Source organism: Narcine bancroftii, chromosome 2, assembly GCF_036971445.1.
Source record: "Narcine bancroftii isolate sNarBan1 chromosome 2, sNarBan1.hap1, whole genome shotgun sequence".
In the NCBI taxonomy this organism is placed as follows: Eukaryota; Metazoa; Chordata; class Chondrichthyes; order Torpediniformes; family Narcinidae; genus Narcine; species Narcine bancroftii.
The window spans coordinates 19,565,295-19,591,508 of NC_091470.1; the positions used below are offsets into that span (position 1 = coordinate 19,565,295).

At 39.9% G+C, this 26,214-nt stretch overlaps 1 protein-coding gene across 5 annotated transcripts in view; it reads right to left on the reverse strand.

Moving 5' to 3' along the window:
- Positions 1-26,214, reverse strand: part of adck1 (aarF domain containing kinase 1) — a 650,404-nt gene that overhangs the window by 606,966 nt on the left and 17,224 nt on the right. For 3 of the 5 annotated variants that reach the window (XM_069916021.1, XM_069916026.1, XM_069916025.1), the window contains exons 2-3: positions 17,632-17,790; positions 12,811-12,894 (exon numbers count right to left, since the gene is read on the reverse strand). In XM_069916021.1, the coding sequence (XP_069772122.1) occupies positions 12,811-12,894; positions 17,632-17,751 (204 nt within the window). In that variant the 5' untranslated portion in view covers positions 17,752-17,790. Of the gene's footprint in view, positions 1-12,810; positions 12,895-17,631; positions 17,791-21,300; positions 21,320-22,654; positions 22,739-26,214 lie in introns of those variants that run through there. The other 2 variants (XM_069916023.1, XM_069916024.1) reach the window with 2 other exon arrangements.

Below are 26,214 nucleotides of genomic sequence, written 5' to 3' on the forward strand. Positions count from 1 at the left end.
TTCTCATCCCAACACTTTCTACCTTTTATACCCATCACTTGGATACTATCTGCTCTTTTACACTTTTGTGACCCACTACTTTCCTACTGAATCCACATAGTATCCAGGAGACACAAAACATTGCAGATGCTGGAATCTAAAGCAAAAAACAGGTTTCAAGTCAGAACCCATCTTGGAGAAGGTATCCAACCCACTGAGTTCCTCTGATCCTGGTGTCAAGACAACAACCCATGCTGCCATAACTATCTCCATGGGCTTATTCATTGTTTTTACCTCAAAATTATTACTAAGTATATCTAGTATCCATATTTTAAAAATAATTTGTGGATTGCAATACTTTTGGGATCTCTTGGAGTAGGCTGCATCTGCTTCCTCCTTTTCCCCGTACAATTTCCTGTTGTATCATATTTTCTTTAAAAATATTTTCATAATGAAAGAATGGGAGAAGGAAGAAACCCTGAAGAGGGTGAGAAATGAATCAGACTGGAGTAATAGTAATTATCTGTCAGGTTCCAATGATTTCAAACATTCTCAATTTCTAACCAACCCAGCACCACCATCATCAGGTTACCAGAGAAACTACATGGCCAGAGATTAGGTTACCCTCTTGGTAAACTAAATAATTCTTCACTCCAACGAAGGCTTTTATTTATCAATTAATAAATATTAATTTGCCATAGAAAAGGTCTGTGAGAAACAGTAATATTTCCCAGCTGTATTGGTCAAATTATTGGAAATGTATCTGTGAAATAAATAAGCTACTTCAAACTGGAATAACTTGAGCACCTGTATTCTTCCACAGAGGCCACTGGATGAATGACCTGCAAATATCAGCTTGTCAAAATAAGTGTGGGTTGCTCCGATTCATTGCATCCATACTAGGAGGAGACAGATTACTTTCTGACTTTTTACAATCTTGGGCAACAAGCAAGGCTTACGATAAACACACAGGAGACTGCAGGTGCCGAAATCTGAAGCACCAAGCAATTTGATGAGGGAACACAGAAATAGGAGAAAAAGGATGGTCAACATTTCAGGTCAGAAACCTTCATCAATACTGGGTGTAAAAACACAGAAATACTGGAGCAACTCAGCAGGCCTCACAGTCCACAGGAGGTAAGATATATAACCGGTGGATGTCATGAGACCTGCTAGTTGCTCCAACATTTGTGTTTTTACGACAATCACAATGTCTACAGACTTTCATGTTTCACTCAATACTGGATGCACCTTAATGAAGGGTACTGGCCCAAAATGTTGACCATTTTTTCTTCTAAGGTTTACTCTAGCTTATGGATGCACAAATATTTATACATCAAAGGCCTCTATAGGAATCTATCCCCTCATGCACAGGGGAAAGAAAACCTGCAGTCTTTCAGTGGTGTTGGTTGAGGACTGCCTTACTCTTTGAAACTCTCCAATCTACTGCTGCAAATAAAATCTCAAAGTTGTACAGGGTGGTGACCATTAACATTTTGCTCATTTTAATCTTTTTTCATTTTCTATTATCCTCTGGCTCATGCCCACTGTGAAAGTTTACCACTTTTTTTAAAACCACATCTCTGGTGGCTAGCAGATTAGCTCTGTGGCACCTGGTGTTCCTATGCAGACTGATCTCGAAAGCTAAGCAGGCTTAGGACTGGTCAGAACTTGGAGGAGAGACTGCCTGGGATTTCTGTGAGGAGCACTGGACAAAGTGGCGACTCTCTGTCTGCCTTATGGTTAACAAAAATTCAAGAATTTCATGTACGTTACGTTTAAATGTAGTATTTACAGGACAATAATGTAACCCTTACCTTTATTAATGGTGGAGAAGATTAAAGAGGCCAGATTGTCTACTCCTGCTTCTCTTTCTTATGTTCCCGATGTTCGACGTCAGCTAAATGAAGGAGTTGGTCATGGACTTCAGGAAATAGGGAGGCACTCTGTTTGCATCAATATTGCGGAGGTGGAAATGTTGGAATGCTTTACGTTTTTAGGTGTAAATATCACCACCATTTTGTCCTGGTCCACCCACACTGAAACCACAGGGAATAAAATGCACCTAAGCCTCGACGACCTCAGAAGCCGAAGAAAATTTGGCATGTTCCCAATGTCTCTTAACTTTTTAAAATAAAAACAGAGGCACCATGGAGAGTATTCTATCCCAATGCATCACAGCTAGGTATAGGAAATCCTCTGCCCAAGATCACAAGGAGCTGCAGAGAGCTCCCCTCCATCGACTCTATCTACACCCTACAACTTTGGGAAAACAGCCAACAAATTAAAAGGACCCTTCCCACCCTGGTCATAGTTTCTTTTCCCCTCTTCCTTCAGGCAAGATTCATGAGTTTGAAGATGCGCACCAGTAGAATCAAGGACATTTTATTTTCCACTGTTATTGGACTTCTTTTCTCTATGACAATAGACAATTATCCCAACAATTATGTTTTAACTTTTGCACTGCTTGCTGTACTTGTCTTGTTGACTTGTCTGGATAGCACAAAGTTTTTTTTACTGTATCTAAATGTACATGACAATAAACAAATTCAATTCAACAAGGGTCAATACAATCACTTCCATGTCAGACAAAGTTTGTTGGTAATAACCCATTTACATGATGACTCTGTCTCCCACCTCCAGAGATCTCCCTTTTTATTTTTACATTTTTACCCCTTCCACCCATATCCTCTCGCCTCAAAACATTTAACCTAACACCTCTAATATTTTCATTTCTGACGAGAAATCTAAAAAATTGACTGTTCTTTTCCACAATTACTGCCTATCTAAGTGTTTCTTCAATATTATATTTCCGTTTTTCACCTTCCACAGTAGTGTATCTTTTGCACCTACTATCGCTTCTGATAAAATGACTGCGCACTGATGCCAACTCTGCACAGATAGAAAAATAGCAAAACAATTCAGTACAAAAGACCGTATCAGCATTCACTCACAAAAAAGAACTTGGTCTCATAAAGAGACTGTCTCCCTTAAGCACAGCAATGTCCAGGGTACCTTTAAAACTAAGAGAGGATTTCTTTTGGTTGCAGGGAAAAGTACTAGAGGTCAGGGAGGAATGATCAGACCAGGCAGTTACAGAGGGAATGGCCCCTGCTAAAGCAGGAAAGGGGAGGGGAGAGGAAGATGTGGCTCATGGTAAAATACTGCTGCAATTAGCAGAAATGATAAAGGCTAATGTACTGAATGCAAAGGTTGGTTGGGTGAAAGGCAAGGGATAGGAGAACTCTATCATTGTTCTGTTTGGAAAGAGAAGGATGAGAGCAGATATCTGAGAAATGGAGGAAATGCAAACAAGGGCTCCATCAACTACAATAGAAGGGAAGAGGGAAACACGATGGGCTGCAGATGCGGTGATTGCAGTAAACACTGAAATGCTGGAGGAACTCAGCCGGTCTTTTCAGCATCTAAAGGAGACAAAGATATATTGCCGGAGTTTCTTCAAGGAAAAATCAGAAAGTCTCAGAATTCAAATAATGGGGGAGGATTCCAAACCCTTCTGTCTTTCCTGATTTTTCCTTGAAGAAGGCCCAAAATGTCAGCAATATATCTTTGTCTCCTTTAGATGCTGAAAAGACCGGCTGAGTTCCTCCAGCATTTCAGTGTGTTTACTACAATCACAACATCTGCAGCCCATCGTGTTTCCCTCTTCCCTTCTATGAAGCCCTTGTTCGCATTTCCTCCATTTCTCAGATATCTGCTCTCAACCTTCTCTTTCCAAACAGGACCAACTGAGCTGGGAATTGGCAGCTGGAGTTCATGGTGACAGAAAAGTACAATTCTTTTCCAGATTATTTCCACTGCAACAACTGCATAGCTGTGTTGCCGAACTCATTGGGATTTAGTTGTCTCCCTCCCCAAGTGTGAAATGAATAAATTTTTAAAATGCCAAAATAAGCCATTGATGCACTTTATTAATAATTAATCTTAATTAGCATTGGTAAACATTTAGATTGAAGCCTCACTAAAAGGGCAAGGTTATTTCAAATAAGGATCCACAGACGATTTTGCAAACGGTTCATTCTTATTTTGTCAGATTAAAGGTAACAGCCTGCTTCACTCCAACAATAAGAATCACAGGAACACTTCATCTGATGAAGAATTTGTTCCTGTTCATTCATCTCAAAAGTTACAGTCATTGTACTTTATCACAAAGCTGCCACTTCAGTGAGCATGGACCTCCTCTACTCAGGACTAGATAAACTCAAAGCTCTCTGGAAAATTTAGGCACGTTTTCCTTAGAGTACAGGTAGACCCCTACTTACAATGGGATCCCGTTCTAGGACTCGCATCGTAAAGTGAGATTATCTTGTCTGGGTCTGCCTCTACTGGTAGTATTCTGCCTTGTCCCTGCTGGGAGGCCGACGTCCCCACTGCTTCTGGCAGGAGACCAACGTCCTTACTGCTGCCGGGATCCCGAGGTGGTGTCAGATAACTAAGGGCATCACTGTGATTTGGAACACATGCAGATTGCTGTTACTCTCTTCAATCTCTCTTCCTCCCCAGCGATGGCAATCTGCACATTGTTTAAAAAGGTGTTGGATCCATCAAAACATGATCCAGGTAAACCCTGACTTACCTTTATTCTAAACTGATTCTGATCATCGTAACTTTTGAATATCATGTCGGAACATCGTAAGTTGGGCTCTATCTGTATAGAAAGTTGAAAAGGGATCTTATTGACATTTATGAAATTATGAGGGACATCTTGATGATGAATTGTGACAGTCTGTTTCCTAGAGTAGGAGAATCTAAGACCAGAAAAGATGGTGGGATTTAGAAGGGACGTGAGGAAACAGGTCTTCATTCAGAGGATTCACCAGGTGCCAAACATAATGGGAGATTTAGACAGGTAAAAGCCTTATTGGGCAGCTCAGTGCTGCAGCAGTGCCAGTGACTCACTGTCTGCAAGGAGTTTGTGTGTTCTTCCCATGTCTGCATGGGTTTCCTCCAGGCTCTCAGGCTTCCTCCCACTGTTCAAAATGTACCACGGGTGTAGGTCAATTGGGCATAATGATGCAGCATGGCCTCGTGGGTGGAAAGAGACTGTTATCATGCGGGAATTAAAGTGCAGCAGAATTCTGCTGCTGTTTAAACAATAACATGGAACATTTTACATTAAACGGAAAGTTCTGCTTTCAAAAGATGAATCTTCCTTCTGTACAACACCCCTTCATTACTGGACTTGAGATTTGGTCTATATTTTTGTGCTCAAGTCTCTGAATGTAAGAGGATAAAGGGAATTACCATCTGGGAGGGATGTGGCAACTAGACGAGTTGGAAAGGTTGATTGGTTCATTGTGGGACATGCATTTCCAAGAGGCAGGTATGGCATCACAAAACGAGGCTGGAGAGTGTCAACCATTCAAGATAGTTCGACTCTCTCCAAGAATTGATCACTGCTCCAATTCATAATAAAAAAAAAGTTCTGAATGCATTTACTGGTTGTAAAAATATTGAGTATCTGGGGAGGGTGGCAGGCAGTGACGAGATGATTGGTTGAATGGGGTTATCCTGTCCAATGCTTGTGTGTGTTTCATCGAGGCGATCCCCAGTGATAAGTCAGACATTCCCTTTCCCATCAACCTGCCTCAAGTAAATACCTTTCATTCAATAAGTTATAATTTTCATATAATCAGTGCTAAAGATTTTTCCTATGAGAGTCACAGTCTTGTAGCATGGAAACAGGGCCACAATCCCAACTTGTCCATGCTGAACAACGTTCCCTCCTCCTTTTATCCCACTTTCCTGCATTTTTTTTTAAACCCCCGCATGATAACAGTCTCTTTCCACCCACGAGGCCATGCTGCATCATTATGCCCAATTGACCTACACCCGTGGTACATTTTGAACAGTGGGAGGAAGCCTGAGAGCTTGGAGGAAACCCATGCAGACATGGGAAGAACACACAAACTCCTTGCAGACAGTGAGTCACTGGCACTGCTGCAGCACTGAGCTGCCCAATAAGGCTTTTACCTGTCTAAATCTCCCATTATGTTTGGCACCTGGTGAATCCTCTGAATGAAGACCTGTTTCCTCACGTCCCTTCTAAATCCCACCATCTTTTCTGGTCTTAGATTCTCCTACTCTAGGAAACAGACTGCCACAATTCATCATCAAGATGTCCCTCATGCATTCTCCAACTTTTAATAAGTACTTAGGTGCTACTTTTCTGAACTAATCCCTTAGTTATCCATATAATAACCATATAACCACTTACAGCACAGAACAGGCCAGTTCGGCCCTACTAGTCCATGCCGTAACAAATCCCCACCCTCCTAGTCCCACTGACCAGCACCCGGTCCATACCCCTCCAGTCCTCTCCTCTCCATGTAACTATCCATTCTTTCCTTAAATGTAACCAATGATCCCGCCTCGACCACGTCTGCCGGCTCATTCCACATCCCTACCACCCTTTGCGTAAAGAAATTTCCCCTCATGTTCCCCTTATAACTTTCCCCCTTCAATCTTAAACCATGCCCTCTAGTTTGAATCTCCCCCTCTCTTAATTGAAAAAGCCTATCCACATTTACTCTGTCTGTCCCTTTTAAAATCTTAAACACCTCTATCAAGTCCCCCCTCAATCTTCTACGCTCCAGAGAAAAAAGCCCTAGTCTGCACAACCTTTCCCTGTAACTCAAACCTTGAAATCCTGTCAACATTCTCGTGAACCTTCTCTGCACTCTCTCTATTTTGTTTACATCTTTCCTATAATTTGGTGACCAAAACTGTACACAGTACTCCAAATTTGCCTTGTACAATTTCATCATAACCTCCCTACTCTTGAATTCAATACTCCGATTTCTGAAGCCCAACATTCCAAATGCCTTCTTCACCACACCATCGACCTGAGTATCAGCCTTGAGGGTACTATTTACCACAACTCCTAAATCCCTTTGTTGCTCTGCACATCTCAATAGCCTACCATTTAATGCATACGACTGATTTAGATTTGCCTTTCCAAAATGTAACACCTCACACTTATCTGTATTAAATTCCATCAGCCATTTCTCAGCCCACACCTCCAGCCTTCCTAAATCACCTTTTAATCTACGGTAATCTTCCTCACTGTCCACAACACCACCAATCTTTGTATCATCCGCAAACTTGCTTATCCAATTCTCCACCCCTACTTCCAGATCGTTAATATATATAACAAACAATAGAGGACCGAGGACCGATCCCTGAGGAACTCCACTAGTCACCGGCCTCCAATTGGACAAACAATTTTCTACCACTACTCTCTGACACCTCCCATCCAACCATTGCTGAATCCATTTCACTACCTCCTTATTTATACCTAATGCCTCCACCTTTTTTCCTAACCTCCTGTGGGGAACTTTGTCAAAAGCTTTACTAAAGACTAAATAGACAACATCCACAGCTTTCCCTTCATCAACCTTTTTTGTAACCCCCTCGAAAAACTCAATCATGTTTGTCAAGCATGATCTTACCCTGACAAAACCATGCTGATTACTCTCTAGCAATCCCTGTACCTCCAAATATTTGTAAATACCATCCCTCAGAACACTTTCCATCAACTTGCCCACCACAGACGTCAGACTCACGGGCCTATAATTCCCAGGTTTACATTTGGACCCCTTCTTAAACAGCGGAACCACATGCGCCATCCTCCAATCCTTTGGCACTACCCCCGTGGCCAATGACATCCTAAATATCTCTGTTAATGGCCCCACTATCTGTCCACAAGCCTCCCTGAGGGTCTTTGGGAATATTTTGTCCAGTCCCGGAGATTTATCCACCTTTATCTTTTTCAACACAGTCATCACTACCTCCTCGGTTATCCTTATATGCTTCATTAACATACTAAAAAAGAATATCTGGTTGTTGTCATGTTTCTGTGCATTACTTACCTAAATTCGATGCCACTCCAAACAATAGCCAAGCCCATTGGCAGGAATCAAGGAAACAAACATTTCAATGGGAGAATAAAAACATGTTATTCTTTGCCACAACATCATAGCCATGCTGGGAAGTTCTCTCTTAAAGCCATTTTTCCCTCAAACTTAACAATAGTGCCTGTGAGCAGGTGTTTAGAATCTTGCCTCATAGCAAAAGTTCAGTGTTTTGCTAATTTCATTAATTTCCTCATATTTACACCCAATATCACCCAGTTCCTTGAAGCATAGAAAATAGATGCATGAGAAAGCTATTCCTTCCTTCGATCCTTCATGATCATACGACTTCAGCGCCTTATTCCTGCTTTCTCTCCATAACCCACAATCCCTTTAGCTAATAGGGCCACAGTCAACTCCCAACAACTTTGAGGGGTAGAGAGTTCTACAAGTTCTCAACTCTGAGTCCTAAATAAGTTACCCTTTAACCTTAGATTATGACCCTTTGTTCTGGACTTTGGGAACATTCTTCCTGCCCTTAACCTGTCTTGGATGTCTAGTTTCCATCCAAGCATCACTCACATCAATCATCCTCTCCAGGTCTCTATTCCAACACCAAACCTCCCCTTCACCTGTCTTTCTCCCTCCTGCTTTATCTGTGATTTAAAATTTGGTTCATTTCCTACATTTTTCAATTCTGTTGATGAAGTCGTTGACCATAAATGTCAATTTTATCCCTCTCAAAACAGATTTTGCCCCATTTGCTGAGCATTTCCAGCATCTCCAGTTTTTAATTACAGGTTTTCAGCAGTGGTAATGTTTTGCTCTTGGATTCTGCAAATTGATTTTGTAATTGGAATCCAAGCAACAAATCCACAAAGCCATTATGGGCCCCCTCCTACCACATACATAGTATAGCACACTAGAGTAAAACCCCCAGTATCTGGCATCTATGAGGATTGCTAGATGCGAAGTGGTTTTGCCAGTTGCTTGAGATTGCATGTTGCATGTATTGACAAACTGATCGCGAGATGACTCCAATTCTATACGTTCATATTTTTTACCTAGTTATTTTCTGCAGGTTTTTTTTTTGCTGGTTGCTTGAGGCTACCGGTTGAGTGAATTCCGGATAACAGGAATTTTACTATATATTTTGTGACTGGATCACACTCCTGGAACTCCCTATCTGACACCACTGTTGGAAATCCTTAACTCACAGAATGCAACCAATGCACTTTACTCCCTTCAAGGGTATCTAGTGACAGGTATTAAGCACGGGCCTTGCCAATAATAGCTTCAAAACAATACAAATCAAATTAAATATACAACCTAACATGGTACACTGCACTAAGCTTCAGCCTCACAGTAAACAAGAGAGATTGCAAATGCTGTAAAACTGGAGAATCACATAAAATGCTGGATTAACTCAGCAGGCTGGGAAGGCAATAGATAGTCCAATGGTTCTCAACCTTCCCTTCCCACTCACATACCTCCTAAAGCAATCCCTTATTAATCATAGAGCACCGATGGCATAGGGTATGCGAGTGGAAAAGGTTGAGAACCACTGAGATAGTCAAAAATAACTGTTGAAGAGTTTCAGCCCGATTTGACAACTTTCTATTGCCTTCTGTGGATGCTGAATAATAGGCTGAGTAAATCCAGCATTGTGTGTGTTTCTTTCACCTCAAAGTGCCACTGTATGGGCAGAGGTGGAATTTGAAACAAGGAAAATGTTTTAAATCTAGAGCTGGTTTCACCCATCGACTACTGTCCGACATCAGGAAGTTGGGCATATTTTTAGAGGTTTCATTACATGACTTCTTACCCACAATTATTTATTTCCCACACATTCAAATCCACCAACCTAATTTACAATTTTGTTTTTAAACTTGAGTAAAAATCATTTAAAAATTAAAAAGAAGAAAATATCATCACTCTTTTCCCTCCTGTATAGCATGGTGTAATAGGAATTGGAGCAAGGGCTCCTCTTCGATATTTCCATGTATAGGCATCTTTCCCATCCCACACAGAGGGACCCAAACTACTTTACAGCTAGTAATTTCAACTGTGGTCACTGTTGTTACATGTGCAAAATGTAGCCTAATGAAAGCAAAGAAGCTGTTAAGAAACCAAACACTGAACTGTGGGGCTTTAGGTGTACTGTACAGGGCATGAAATGAAAGGACACATCATTTAACAAATATGCAATGTAAATTTCAAACTTCACACAAAGTACTCAGGAACAGTGACAACCTATCTGAGATCTAGATTGGTTTATCGACAGTGGATATCAAGATGGATATTGCTTTCCAAAACAGACAGTTTACGCTAAGTAAGCCCATCAATCTGCTTCCCAACATGTTATTAAACCAAATCTGCCTTGTAATGCAACCTTTACCAAGGCATGCCATGGTACACTGCATTCATTATTTGCATTAAACAGTATGTTATAAAACATATACCCAGCACATAGTGTTGGCACTAGATCTCTGAACTTGCTGTCCTTGTGACTTGCACATGGTGTAGAATAAGATTTATGGAGTGGGAGCCATATGGCCCATTGTACCTGTGTCAGCTCCCAGAGATACCAATTCATACAATTCATTCCCCTTCTCTTTCTTCACAGATATATCTCCACATTATTTAATCAGATTCCTTTTCGGCAATGTAACCCACTGCATTCTTGCTGCTCTTTTGAAGGGGGAATGTCTTGGTCAACAGGATCATGTTGGGCAAAAGTCCAAATTTCTACAGAAATCTCTGTCCTGGTGATCTCATACTGTTTGAAGACTTAATTTCTTCTTCTTGGCACGTCCTCTGAGAAGGTGGGGGTGAAACATTGCATTCCATTAGATGCAAGCACTCCTGGTACTGTTAGGCAGGAGGTTCCAGGATTTTGGTAATCTAAACGGAATTATTTGCTCAAATAATGTAAGAAGATCCTGCTTTCAAGCCTATCATTGTGGAAAGTACAGCCATTCTTTTTAATGTGCCTTTTCTTCCCTTATTCTCTAGTGCTTCTTAAAGCTCTTCCATACAACAAATAGCAGGAGTAGGCAATTCAATCCCTTGCACTTGCTCTGACATTAAACAAAAATAGCACTTTCCTACACTAACCCCATATCCAAATGGTGAGAGATCAGGAAAGAGGGAGGTGCAGCAAGATCTCAGTGTGTCTGTGTGATGAATCTGTGTCATGCTGTCAGTCTTTCGCTGTGCTTAGTCTGCTTTGCTGACATTGGACATGTATTATCTCTACCACTAAAGACACTCCCCTTGGCTATAACTGTGTATGCACGCATTATCATTCATTATTGTACTACTTAGTTACTACTAATAAAAGCCATGATTCCTGGTTAACTACACGGCCTTCGATTTTTTCATTAACTGGCACTTCAGTCTGTGCACCAATCGATAAAAGTATGCATGCAGTCTCAACCAGTAGTTAAGAAAGCAAATAGTATGTTAGCTGTCTGAGCGAGAAGATTTGGGTACAGGAGCAGCGATTTCTTACTGAAATTGAACAGGGGTTTGGTGAGACCACATCTTGAGTACTAGGAGATAAAGCAGACTGCACATGTTACAATATGGATCAAGAAACTAATTGTCAGAGCAACTCAGTAAGTCCAGGAGCATTTATAGAGGCAAAGGGATACTTTAAGCAGACTTTACAGTGGAATAGTGAACTATCCTTCTCCCCCACAGATGCTGCCTGCCCTTCAAGTTCCTCCAGCAGGTTTTTTTTTTATACATTGTTTTATGAAAAGTTTTGTACTCCTTCTCAGAGTAGGATGTTCCTGCTAAAGATAGGATGCACCAAAGGTTTCAGAATGGCAGAGCTAATGCATAAACAGAGATTGGATCAATTCATCTTACATTCACCAGAGTGGAGACAGTAAAAGAAGACGTCATTGTAACTCAAAATCATGCTGGAACTGGACATTTAGATGAAGGAAAGACATTTCTGATCGGGGGAAGTTCTGAAGTTCAAGGATATGGGAACAAGTCCTTTGGAATCTGCAGAATTCCCAACCACTGGAGATCATGGAGGCCAAATTATTCAATATATTCAAGGAAGAGATAGGGCAATATTAAGAGCTGAAAAGATCAAGGGATATGGTTAGAAAGTGAACCTGGGGTCAAATTTGGATGCTGAGCCATGATCATATTAAATAGGAGATCAGGCTTCAAGGGTTCAAAGTTCAAATTCATTCCACTTCTAATTTTTAAATTTCTACCATATATACTCATGCAATAGTCAAGTTTTGAGGACCAATTTTTAGGGTAAAGTTTAGGTTGAATACCCCTTCTCCAAATATCAAAAATCCAAAATGATCCAAAATCAGAAACTTTTTTCATCAGTGGTCCCAAAAGTTAATAAGTAATAGAATTCAGAAATCCCAATCGGCGAATGGGATATAGCGGACATAAGTAGTGCAACATAGTGGGTAGATGCAAATGTAAATACTTGTATTGTAATGTGAATGCATGTATCTTTAAGTCTGAGTGAATGAGTGCATTTTTAAAAATGGTGTTCCAAAATTTTTTTTAAATCCAAAACACTTCTGATTCCAGGCATTTTGAATAAGGGGATTCAACCTGTACAAGTATACTACTTTTGACCAAGGTTAAGTATCTGCATCATTCAAGGCGTCGGTAGCTCGGATGGCCAGGACCGCACGGTCATTCGACAATCGGGGCATTGGGAGCTCCGGTGGGTGTATGGCTGGGGCCAAAAATAGGATTTTAATTTTTTTTATTTTATTTTATTTATTTTACATGATTTATGGAAAATACTTGATTTTGGGGCCAAAAATAAGGGATCAACTTTTACATAGTATTGACCACGTGGACAACACTCCCTCAGCATCTTTAAATCGAACACTTCCATGGTATTACAGGAATTTTCAGATTAGTGAAAGCTCAGTTACATTCAAGCACAAGGAGTTCGACTTACTTTTGACTTGATAGATTCGTATTCTTCTGTCCCATACTCTAGGCCCCTTAGTGAGGTAATGTAGTCATAACTGATCATTGCAGTCTGAAACGAACAAAACAGAACCTTTATCCATTACTTGTGCTACTTGAGCATCTACTAATAGATAATATCCTCCTCCCATCATAATTCATGCTACTCCACTTTGATTGTGAGTAGATACATAGGCTAGCTGTTTGACAACTCCTTGTGGTTACTGGATGCTTCCCATCTTCCTCTTCATTGCTGACTGGACATCTCATTCCTTACACTGATTGGTCCAGCTCCTCAATCCCTTTCCCCCTTTCTAGGTGACTGTACCCCGACTCCTTCCCCCTACTCATGGGACTAAAGGGCATCCACTTCCCATTCATGCAAACCTTTGTCACTTACTGTTTATATGGGGAGAGGTCAGGTTTCAAGTTGGGGAAAAAAAATCACCAGTGAATGATTTTGTCTCTTCATGTATGTCATACTTCAAGGCGTGACTTCTAAAATCAAAAAAGGCAGAGAATGCCTGGGACACAACAGTTATTATTGTCAAAATGGAACGATCCATCCTGGGTTCATTGGAAGAGGATGGAACAGGGATAAGAGGCATCCACAAAAATTGTAAGAAAGATTTATGCTGTCCCACAACAACCAGAACGGAGAAACTGTATCTAAATTTGACAATCCCACAACAAAAAAAAGCAGCTGAGTTGGTCATACAGACCAAAGAGGCTTTAAATAGATTAAGTTGAGCTGATGCAAACCAATCAAAAATGGTAACCGAGCAAATAGAGGAGATACGAAGAGGACAAAACAAAAAGTCAAAGAGGTGCATTTTAAAGAAAGTCTAAAAGACTTACACAGTAATTGGGAGCAGGAGGAGCTTATTCAGCCCTTGAGCCTACTTTATATATAAAATCTATATAATCATGGCTGATCCTCTACCGCTTCACTAAAATTCCTGCTCTATCCCCCCAATCCTTCAGTATCTTCCAAGTCTAAAACTTTATCTCCATCCTCCTTAAATATATGTGGTAACATTCTCCACAGCCCTCTATGCTAGTAAATTCCACAGGTTCTACAGAACAACTATTCATACAAACCCTCCAAGAATCTACTGTTTATTAAATATAGTACAATTCTGATTATCTGAAATGGTCAGGATCAGGCCCATTTTGGATAAACTTTTTTTTTCTCCCAGAGAACTGGATATTTTTTTTTTAAAAAACAGCCCAGTAGCAACAGCAAATCACTTGTAACAGTGTTTTTATATAACAACAAACAACAATTTTTAAACATTAATGTTTCATTCTCACCAAAAAAAACCAGTGGCAATCACCAACAGCTCCCCACCGAGGCCCCGCAAGCGCATGGAGCCCGAGGGTTCTGCTCCTGCCCGGGAGATTGAGGTCCCTACTGCAGCTGCCAGGAGCCCAAGGTTCCCACTGCTGCCACCGCTGGGAGACCGAGGTCCCGCTGCTGCCGCCGCCGGTGGCCCCGAGGTCCCCAGTCAGTTCAGCTCCAAAAAAACTTGGATAAATGAGGATTTTGGAGAACCTGATTTTGAATAATCAGACTTGTATTGTATTTATTTTTAAATATGTACTTTTTATGAATCATTTGTATGCATGTGTGTTAGGTCTGGATGTGTGTTTGCATGTTTTTGCACTGAGGATCAGAGAACACTTTCATCAGATGACATAAAACTGAATAGGTTAAACCATGTTAAAGGTTAACTATCCTCAGAGAGAAACAAATTCTAATTTTAGTCCTAAATCTCTTGCCTTTTGGTCAGAGGCTATGACTTTTGCTTTTCACATCCCGATCATAGGACACATCCTCCCCAAGCCTCAGAATTCTATGTTTCAATTAGAAATGCCCTATTTGATGGGCTCTTGATAAGTAAGGGGGTCAAGGATTTATTTGGAGAAGGCAGGACAATAGGGTTGAGAGGAAAAGTACATCAACAGGATTCAAATGGTGGAGCAGACTTGATGGGGAACAGGAATATAGAAGATGAACAAGTAATTTGGCAAATGGGACTTGTTTCAGTGCAGTAGAACAGTGACTCATAAGGCCTAGTGAAATACGCATCATTGATAGTCCTAATTTATAGCCTAAAGTACTAAAGGAAGCAATTGTGGAATTAGTGAATGAAATGCCTATCATTTTTCAGAATTCTACAGACTATTCATTCTCCTGAACACTAATGAATGCAAATCTAGTTGACGTAGTATCACCTTGTTCAGTAGTCCTATCAGTCTGGTGATCCATTGTTGCAATCTCTCTTCCTTTTTGTGGGCAAGGAGACTAAAATTGCACACAATACTCCAAGTATGGGCTCACCAAGACCTGTTTAAAACTGTAGCAAGATATCCTTGTTCCTCCACTCAAAACCTCTTACAATGAAGGCCAAGAAACCATATGCCATCTGAACTAATTGCTGCATCAGCATTATTTCCTTCTGGTGACTCGTGCAAAAGAACATCCCACTGTGTCTATTTATTCATCTACACCTCCAAAAGTAAACGCAATTTAAATAATATGGGCAACACAGTTAGCTTAACACTATTAAAGCGCCAGCATCAAGGGTTCGAATCCAGCACTGTCTGTAAGGAATTTGTACATTCTCTCTGTATCTGTGTGTCTCTCCTCCAGCTTCCTCCAACCTTTCAAATATGTCCTGGGATTGTAGGTTAATTGGTATTTTGGGCTCATGGGGCAGAAGAGTGTCTTGTCATGCTGTATGTCTAACTAAATACACTGCCTTTCTGCTTTGGCTAGTGAAGGGGATAACTTTACATTGGCCCACAATAGAACATATCGACCATGATTATGCCATTCGATCTGTCAAAACTGCCCCTTTTCATCCTCCTCAATGTGCACAATTGTATCCAGTTTAGTGTCATTCCCAAACTTCAAAATATTACACTCTGTCCCCTCATCAATATAATTTATATACAACAAGGTCAGACCCAAGCAAGTTATGGCCTGCCATCTTAAGAAAAACATTTATTCTATCAACCAATTCTGAATCCGTGCACTTTATCCACAATACGAAGCCCTTTAATTTATGAACCCGTTTTGAGGGACTTCATCAAAGACTTTCTGATAATCCAAGCACACCGCATCTGCTCACTTTTCTATATCTATTCAAACAGTTACACCACCAAGAAAAACTTCAATAAGTTTATCAAATACAAATTCCCTTTCAAAATTCATGTTGGCTTCCACTAATCCCATTGATATTTTCCAACTCATCCTTTATAAGAGTTTCCATTTTCTCCCCACAACTGATGTTAGGCTAACCAATCTGCAGTTTTGAGCTTTCTCGTTTTGAATCGTGGGGTTACATTAGCCGTCTGTCAAAACCATTCCATAGTCTGTAGAATTCTGAAAAATGATAGGCATTTCATTCACTAATTCCACAATTGCTTCCTTCAGTACTTTAGGCTATAACTTAGGACTAAGGAATTCATCAGTTATCGATGATGCGTATTTCACTAGGCCTTATGAGTCACTGTTCCCCATTTGCCAAATTACTTGTTCATCTTCTATTTTCCTGTTCCCCATCAAGTCTGCTCCACCATTTGAATCCTGTTGATGTACTTTTCCCTCTCAACCCCATTGTCCTGCCTTCTCCAAATAAATCCTTGACCCCCTTACTTATCAAGAGCCCATCAAATAGGGCAGCAAGGTTAGCATATCAGTTAGCACAGGGCTATACAGCACCAGCACCCAACTCCTATAAGGAGTTTGTATATTCTCCCTCGTCTGCGTGGGTTTCCTCCCACCTTTCATAAAATACAGGGGTTGTAGGTTAATTGGGGGTATATAGGCGGCATGGGGTCATGGGCCAGAAGGACCTGTTACCATGCTGTATGTCTACATTTAAAATTTAAATTTAACCTCCACTTTAAATGTACCCGAAGATGCCCTCCATAGCAGTCTGTGGCAACTAATTCCACAGATTCACAACCCTCTGGCTGAAGAAATTTCTCATCTTTATTCTAAAGGGAGAATTTGTACACTCTGGTCCAAGACTCTCCAACCACTGGAAATATCTTCTCCACGCCCACCCTATGCAGTCCTTTTAATTCTCCAATTTCTGACTGGAGGCATCTACAAGACTTCTCTAATCATATTCTTTTTATATATTTGTATAAACTTTGCAGTCAGCTTTTATGTGCACTGCAAACTTCCTCCTATATTCTATTTTTCTTCTCAATAAATGCAAATTTAGAGATGAACAACCAAAACTGAATCAATATTGCCAAGCAAGCCTTCGATGGAAAAATGTTACTAGGATGAAATAAATCAGGCCAGAATCTGAACAGAGAAGTTATGAAGTTGAATGAGGCCAGAAAAAAAAAATGAAAGAAAGAGGAACTCCTCAAAACAATGTAAAGAGATTAAAATTCTAAACCAGAGGCCTGGGAATCAGTGAAAATCAGGGAGGTCAGCAGTGATAGGAATGCACAATTCGTTGTAGGATAGAATAAATGCAGCAGGCGCTTTAGCAAGTTGAACATTAAGATTAGGATGCCAGCCAAGCAAATTTTGAAATAGTTAGCTTGTATAATAAAAATCCTTAAAGGCATATTTTTTAAAAACTCAAGGGGGTGTTTTAAAAATAGGATTAGTGCAGGATGAACAGGAATGGGTTCTTGATGGCAGCAAGGACTCTGTGGCTCATAGGGTCTGTTTCTCTACTATGCAACTACGCTTCTACTGTTAACACAGTAGGGTAGAAACCCAAAATCAAATCCTCGTGTAAAAGTGATTTTTTTCTGTTTTAGTGGCATTACTTACCGTGGCAACAGCTCGTCCAATTCTAATAATTCCGAAATCATTTGGGTCCACATGCGTGGCAGCATATAGACTTGACACCGTTAACCCTGCTGCTCCAAGCCTCAGGAACCACTTTGCCATACCACAACCATGTAAACAGATCTTCTGTCAACAATTCCCCTGGAGATAGAACAGAATGTAATGATAAATTCAGGTTACAATCAGGTCCTACTGCAATAGAAGCTGCACCTCTTCCTACATCCGTTACCAGCCTCCTTACCTATATACATCCACCTTAACATCCCTGGTTGTTGAAGTAGGAATTTCACCAGATATCATATCAGAAATACTTGATCAAGATCAGCCATTTTCAACCTTTTTTCTGCTATTCACTCCTCCACCCACTAACACCCCCCTCTCCAAATCCAGTCTTTGCTCAAAGGCCCCCTTCCCTGTGAAGCAGTCCAGTTTTGCTTTTTGCCTTCTCTCCTACTAACTACATTAAAAAGATATTTATGTTACGAGGTAAAAACAAGACTTTTACATAAATATGCTGTCCCCTCCGTTGAGAATGGCTGGTCTAGATGCCCAACGTTTCGGTCTTGAGCCATCATCAAGGTATGAAAAAATGTTGGCCAGCACCTGAACAAAATGGCAGAGGGGCAAGGGTAAGAGGAGTACAGTCCCAAAGGGAGGAGATAATAGATGGATAAGGGAGGGAGGGCACTCCAGCAAGCAGGGGAGGAGGAATGGCACTGTGAATGGAGAGGGAATTGGGTGGAGAGCTAGCGGAAAGGGAAGGGAGGGAGACTGGACAGTAGGTTAGTAGAAACCGGAGAAGTCAATGTTAATGCCATCTGGTGGGAGAGTGCCCAGATGAAAAATCAAGTGCGGTTCCTCCAGTTTACAAATGGTCTTGGTGGGACAGTACATGAGACCATGGACAGACATGCAAGTAGGGGAGTGGGTCACAGAACTGAAATGGTTGGCCATTGAAAGACCTGTTACTAATGCAAACAGAACAAAGGTGCATAGCAAAGCAATATCCCAGTCTGCGCCCAGTCTCTTCGATGTAGAGAAGATCACGAAGGGAGCACTGGATGCAGTAGATCACTCCCACAGATATAAAAGTGAAGTGTAGCTTCACTTGAAAGGACTGTTTGGGGCCAGAATTGTGGTGAGAGATAAGATGTAGGCGTGTCTCGTACTTCCTGCAGCCACAAGAGAAGGTGCCAGGGGCGATTGGTGGGGAGGTACGAGTGTTTGAGGGAGTCATGGAGGGAACCGTCCCTATGGAAGGCAGAGAGGGGAAGATGTGCCTCATAGTGAGATCATGTTTTAAGTAGGGGAAATTACACAAGATGATGTGTTTGATATGGAGGCTGGTGGGGTGGTAGTAAGAACAAGGGGAATCATGTGTTTGTTGCATCTGGGGGCAGAAGTGGTCAGGGCAGATGAACAGGAAATGGAGGATGTAAGGACTGAATTGAAGGTGGTGGATGGGGAAGCCATATTTGTGGAATAAGATGGCCATTTCAGGTGATCTGGACTGAAAGACCTAATCTTGGCAACAGATGCAGTGGAGACACAGAAATTGCAAGTAGGCAATCAAATCCTTACAGGGGATTGGGTGTGAAGAAGTGTAGTCAAAGTACTTGTGGGAGTTGGTGGGACTTTTACCATTTTGTTCGGGCACCTGCCAACATTTTTTCATAACTTTTTTTTTAAAAACTTTTTAAATTAAATCCTCGCACCTCTTCAGCCAGAGAAATATATAAAGAAAAACTAAAAAATAAAATAAATCAAAGTACATCTAAATACATAGAGTCCAAATATAGGACCACTTTTAAACAATAAAAGAATAATTATCATGCAAAATACATGTAATTTTTTCCATGACAATACAAGCTTTCATTTCATTATACCATCGCATTATATTAATCACTGTATTATCTTTCCACGTACTTGCTATACATTTTCGAGCTACGGACAATGCTAAATATACAAATGCAATTTGAAATTTATCCAACCCCAATCTCTTTAAAGCACACATGTCAAACTCTGGCCCGCGGGCCGATATAATTATATTTGGCCCGCAAGATCATATTAAATATATATTAGAGTTGGCCCGCTGGCCGCCGCGCCAGTATAGCGCATGCACACTGAAGGTGAAAATGAAGACGCCGGAGGTGTGGAGGGATCTCAGAGTCCCGAATCCCGGGGATCGGAGCACCGCACTCAGCCCGCCCAGCTCCCGGACACACAGACGCGGCTGGAGTTGGGGACCATCCTTGCTGGGTCTGCGCTTCAGCAGCAATGCCGGACCAAACGTCTCGTTGGCGATGCCTTCCCCCTCGCTCCGTGCGCGGCGGACCTTGCCTCCCGCTCCTTTTGTGGAGACGAGCCCGGCGCCGTGTGATCGCAGTTTAATCCCTCTCCAACCATGGGAGGGGGGTGGGAGCAACGCGCTCTTTTCAACCAATTCCTCCACCGCCCCGGATGCCGGCGTTTCAACGGGGGGTTCGGGTGCCTTCGTCAGGCGACCGACCTGTTGGTCCAAGACAAGGGGAGAGCGTACAAACTCCACACAGACAGCACCTGAACTCGGGTGAACGTGGAGCTGCGACCCCACATTCCACATCAGGACTGTGTGTAAGATTGGGAGCAGTGAGACAGAAGCTTATTTTGTTCCTGTGATTTAAGCCTTTCTTGGGGTTGGGGGGTGGGGGTCCTTCTCTGACCACTTGCCTAACAATTAACCTAATCAGATGTGGAGTTACCACAATACAATAGTTCTCAACCTTTTACTTTCCACTCGCGTCCCTGTGCCATTGGTGCTCTGTGATTAGTAAGGGATTGCTTAAGGTGGTCTGTGGGTGGAAAGAAAAAGTTTGAAGACCACTGCTTTAATCATCCCTCATTGACTCGTCCTGTGCACGGTTTCAGATCTCCAAAGGAAATGGGCCAATGACAATGACAATGACAATGAAAGAGTTTATCCAAAACTATTATTAAACATTTATTTTAATAAGAAAAAGTTTAACATTACATATGTTGAAAGAAGAGAAAACATGCAGATGTTGTTGAAAATTTTCAATAAATATTTAGTTTGGCCCACAACTTAGTCCAAGTTTTTAATTTTGGCCCTCTGTGAATTTGAGTTTGACACCCCTGCTTTAAAGGAATCATATAACCCAATAAACAAATGGATGGATCTAATGGTAACTTAAACAATTTTTCCAAAATCAGCTTAATTTTTTCCCAAAATGGTTGTACATATGGACAGGACCAAACAGCACGTAAGAAAGTTCCAACACATGTCCCACATCTAAAACAAGAATCTGAATTACTAAAACCATTTTTTTTTTCAATTTCTCAGGAGTTAAATATAACTGATGCAAAAAATTATAATTAACCATTCCATATCGTACATTCGTCAATCTACAGGTAAAATCATCTCTCTACCATACATATTTTTTACCAAAGATCAAAGATGATAATAAACAAATAAAGAATTTTCAGCAATATTAAAACACTCTTTCAATTGAGTAAAAGAAAGAAACTGACCATCTACAAAACAATCCTGCAATGTTTTTAGTCCCTTAAAATCCCAATTCTTTAAATGACTATTAAATAATGAAAAGGGAATAAGCTGATTATTATATAATGGCATTAAAATAGATAATTTACCTTTTGATCCTCTAATCTTATTCTTTTTTGTCCATAACATCAATAGATGTTTTAATATCAGCATATTATATTCCTGTAATAAATTTATATTCCACGGAAATATAAATTGATATATTGCAACCGATTCAAATCCATCAAACCATTAATAAATTTAAGTTGGGCTGTTTCATAATAGTTCTGAAAATGAGATAATTGCAATCCACCTAATGCATACTTCCAAGTAAGTTTATTTAATGCTACCTTTGGTAATTTACCTTTCCATAAAAATTCCCTAGTGACTTTATTCAAGTCCTGAAAAAAGTTCCTTGTAAGAGAACATGGTATTGATCGAAACAAATATTGAATACGAAGAAAAATATTCATTTTAATACAATTAACCCGACCAATTAAAGTTAACGGAAGATCCTTCCACTTAATTAAATCTGCTTTAATCTTTTTTCAATAATGGAACATAATTTAATTTATATAAAGATTGATACTCAGTATTCACAATTATTCCTAATATTTAATTTTATCCGACCATTTCAAATTAATAACATTTTTATAAACTGAATAATTTCCTTCACCAACCGGTAAAATTTCACTTTTATCCCAATTAACTTTATATCCAAATAATGATCCATACTGTAATAAACATTCCTGTAAGTGTGGCAAGGATTGTTCTGTATTGTCTGCAAATCAATTAATCTTATATTCTTCGTCCAGAACTCTCATCCCTTGTATCTGTTCATTTTCCCATATTAATTGAGCTAATGGTTCAATGACCAACACAAACAGGGCTGGTGACAATGGACAACCCTGTCGGGTAGATCGTGTCAGTTTAAACAATGATGAAATTTGTCCATTTGTCACCACCCTAGCAGTCGGCTTTGTATATAAAGCTTTAACCCAGCCAATTAAAAAAAAGGGCCAAATTTAAACTTTTCCAAAACCTTAAATAAAAAATCCCATTCGACCCTATCAACGCTATCAAAAGCTTTTTCTGCATCAAGTGGTTAGGTTGCTGCCGGTATGCATTGATCAAACTAATTAATCGAAGAATGCTATCTGAAGCATGTCTATTTTTAATAAAACCTGTTTGATCTACATGTATTAATTTAGGTAAATATTTAGCAAGTCTATTTGCTAACATTTTAACTATTATTTTATAGTCCACATTCAGTAAAGAAATAGGCCTATATGAAGACACCTTTATCTTTCTTTGGAATTACAGTAATTAAAGCATTAGAACAAGATTCTGGTAACTCATAGTGTTCAGTCACTTGTTGTAATAACCTCCCCAAATACAGAAAATAAGTCTTCATAGAAACTTTATAAAATTCCACCGAAAACCCATCATCATCTGGTGACTTACCATTAGGCATTTCCAACGTAGCAGTCTTAATTTCTAAATCTGTAAACAGAGCTTCCAAATCTATAATATCCTCCTCTTCTAATGCTGATAACGTTAATGTAGATAAAAAAAAGAATCAATTGATCCATTATTCTATCTCCCTTCAGAAGTATATAATTTTTTTATAAAATAAATAAAACTGGTCATTGATTTCATGAGGTTTATAGGTAACTATTGAATTCTTTTTAACAGCATTAATAACCCTTGAGGTCTGTTCCTTCTTTAACTGCCATCGAAGTACTTTGTGCACCTTCTCACCCCACTCATAATATCGTTGCTGAGATCGATTAAGGTAACATTCAAATTGATAAATCTGTAACATATTATATCACAGTTTCAATTTAGTCAAAGCTATTTTCTGAACTTCTGTCACTCTTTTCTGAAATTCCTTCTCCAGTTCATCAATCTGCTTTTCTAATTTAAGACTTTCAGCCATAAACCCTTTCTTAACTTTAGTAGTATAACTAATTATTTGTCCTCTTAAATAAACTTTTAACGCGTCCCATAATATAAAACTACTTTTAGCTGAATTAGCATTTTCAATTAAGAAAAAATCAATCTGTTCCTTAACAAACGTAACAAACTCAGGTTTTTTTCAACAACATTGTATTAAACCTCTATCTATAGGATGAACGTACTACCTCCGAACTTCCATTTTAAAAAATAATAAAGAATGATCTGATATAACTCTATTTTTATATTCTGCCTGCAATACCTTTCCTTGTAAATGTGCCAATATTTTTTAAAAAATCTATTCTAGAAAAGGAATCATGTTGGGAAGAATGAAAAGAGAAATCTTTGCAGGATTAATCCTTCTCCAAATATCTACCAAATTTAAATCGTTCATTAAAGCCCCAATTTGTTTCGCCATCTTTGATTTTCTAATACATTTTGGGGAGTTATCCATCAAAGGATCCAAAACACAATTGAAATTCCCCCCCAACTAGAATATTTTCATTAGCTTGACTTAATAACAAAAAAGTGTCTGAAATAAAATAATCATCTACTTTAGGTGCATAGATATTAAGTAAAGTCCAAAGTTCATTAAAGATTTTACAGTCCACTTTTAAAACCCTCCCAGCATTCTCCTCTATAGTCTGCAACTCAAAAGATAAATTCTTATGAACTAAAATCACTACACCTTTTGCCTTAGAATTAAATGATGAAAAAAAAACATGACCAACCCAATCGCTTTTCAATTTCAAATGTTCTTTTTCAGTCAAATTTGTTTCTTGTTAAAAAAGCAATATCAATTTTCATTTTCTTAATACAAGCTAAAATTCACTTTCGCTTAATTGGATTATTTAATCCCTGAACATTAAAAGTTGCAAATTTCAAACTAGACATTTTAATAAACTAACAATATAATCACTTAATACAAAAAGTCACTCTCCTACTAATAAACAAAATCCGCTCTCCCTCCCCTAATATGATAGAAAAAGTTAATATAAAAAGGAATATAATTAATTCCCCCAAAAAAAGAAAGAAAAGGAACCACCCAGAGGTAGTAATTCCCTAAAAAAACTGGGTGTGGTAAACCCCACCAGAGGCAGATGACTATCAAAGATACCAGTGCCATCCACCTCCCCCCAGCCAGAAATACAATATATATAATAATGTAATACAACATCATGGAAATATTCAGCCCTGCGACTTCAGTCCCAAAAATTGGTTTGAATCTTCAACATCAATAAGACTGTGTCAAAGCCTCCTTCCTCCCATCTTTCCCATTCTTCTCATTCTGTCCATTTCCATTTCAATTGGCCCTTCTTTTAGGCGACAATGGGGAGACTCTTCCCTGACCACGTTAATCGGGTAATGAATTAGCAAAAACCAATGCATCGTGATCATTCTCAAAAAAATTGAGATTGATAATTGCCATAAAAAACCTTCAACACTGCAGGGTATTGAAAAGCAAATTTATATATTTTCCGCCACAACACATCTTTAGCCGAATTAAACTCCCATTGACGTCTAATAATTTCTTGACTCAAATCAGCATAGAAGAAAACTCTATTGTTCTGAGTCATAATTGGAGCTTGACTTTGTCTCGCCTTCTGTACCGCCAATCGTAGAATCATTTCTCTATCCTGATAATTCAGGCACTGAATTAAAACTGCTCGTGGTGGTTGTCCCGGTAACGGTTTCCTCCTTAACGCTCTATGTGCCCTTTCCAATACTAAACCTCCTGGAAAGAATTCTTTACCCAACATCTCAGGGATCCAGTTCTTAAAAAAATTTATTGGATCTGCACCTTCAATATCTTCCGGAAGACCCATAATTTTTACATTATTTCTCTGACTTTGATTTTCCAATGAATCAATCTTTTTCAATAAATCTCTCTTCTGGATTCCCCAATCCACGAATCTTCCACTTTCTCTATTTTATCTTTATTACGTACAACTTTCTCTTTACTTTCAGAGAAAGCTGACTCAAGCTTTTTAAAAAAAATTTTGTAATACATCTACTGAAGTAAGGCATTTATTAACATCTCTCTTAAGTGTAGATATATCTTCAGAGACATTAAACATTGTCGATTGCATTTGAGTCATTTGATGAGATATAGTATCCATATGGTAAGCAATCCCTTCCAGCACAGTAAAAATAGAGTTCAGTCCGGATTCCAGTGCCACATCTTGAGACCCACCTTCTACAAGCTCCTCCTCTAATTGTTCCTGTGAACTGGTCTTCTTCTTGTTCCAGCGTTGTCAGGGCTTTTCCCGTGCGGCTGCATCGGGGCGCCGCCGCTCGGGCCCCCCGCAGACCACACACGCTCCAATAAATTGCGGACCCTGGAAGCACCACGCATGCCCAGCAGGGCCAGAGGCTGCGCAAGGGCAGTCTCCAGTGTCTTCCTGCGCGCCCCCGACAGCAGCGCGGGTCCAAGGGCTCTTTGTTCAGTCGGGTCACCCACACACCCGACATCGCGAATGCGCGGGTCAGTCGATTTCGTCAAGAAGCCGGTGCCATCTTGCAGGGACAAGACCGGCGCCGGTGTAATACTTAGCCTAGCTGGAGTTCTCTGTGGCTTGGAGGTTCCAGACAACAACTCCGTGGTTCCAACTGGACAGGTAGGCCTCAGTTCTTCAGCACTTTTAAAAAGTAGCTTTTTCTGCAGTTGAGTCTTAGGTTTTTTAATATTAGCCACCATTATAGACAACTAATATACTAAGAAGCAGAAATAAAATGTTTATATACTTAGATTAAAGTTTAAAAACGGGTATTTAAAAAAAGTGGCTGGGGAGGATTAGGACCGCACATCTGTCCTCTACACCATCTTGCCACTCCGCCCCCCCCCCCATTTTTTCATACCTTGATGAAGGGCTCAAGCCCAAAATATTGGTTATGTGTCTTTATCTTTGCTATTGAAGAGTCCACTATTTGACCTGCTGAGATTCTCCAGGATTGTGTTCTTACTTCAACCACAATGTCTGGAAAAATTTTTATGTTTTACTTCTTGATGCTCCTATACCCACATCTCATGTTAGAAAGTAAAAAGCCTTGAAAGTGTTGATCTCCAA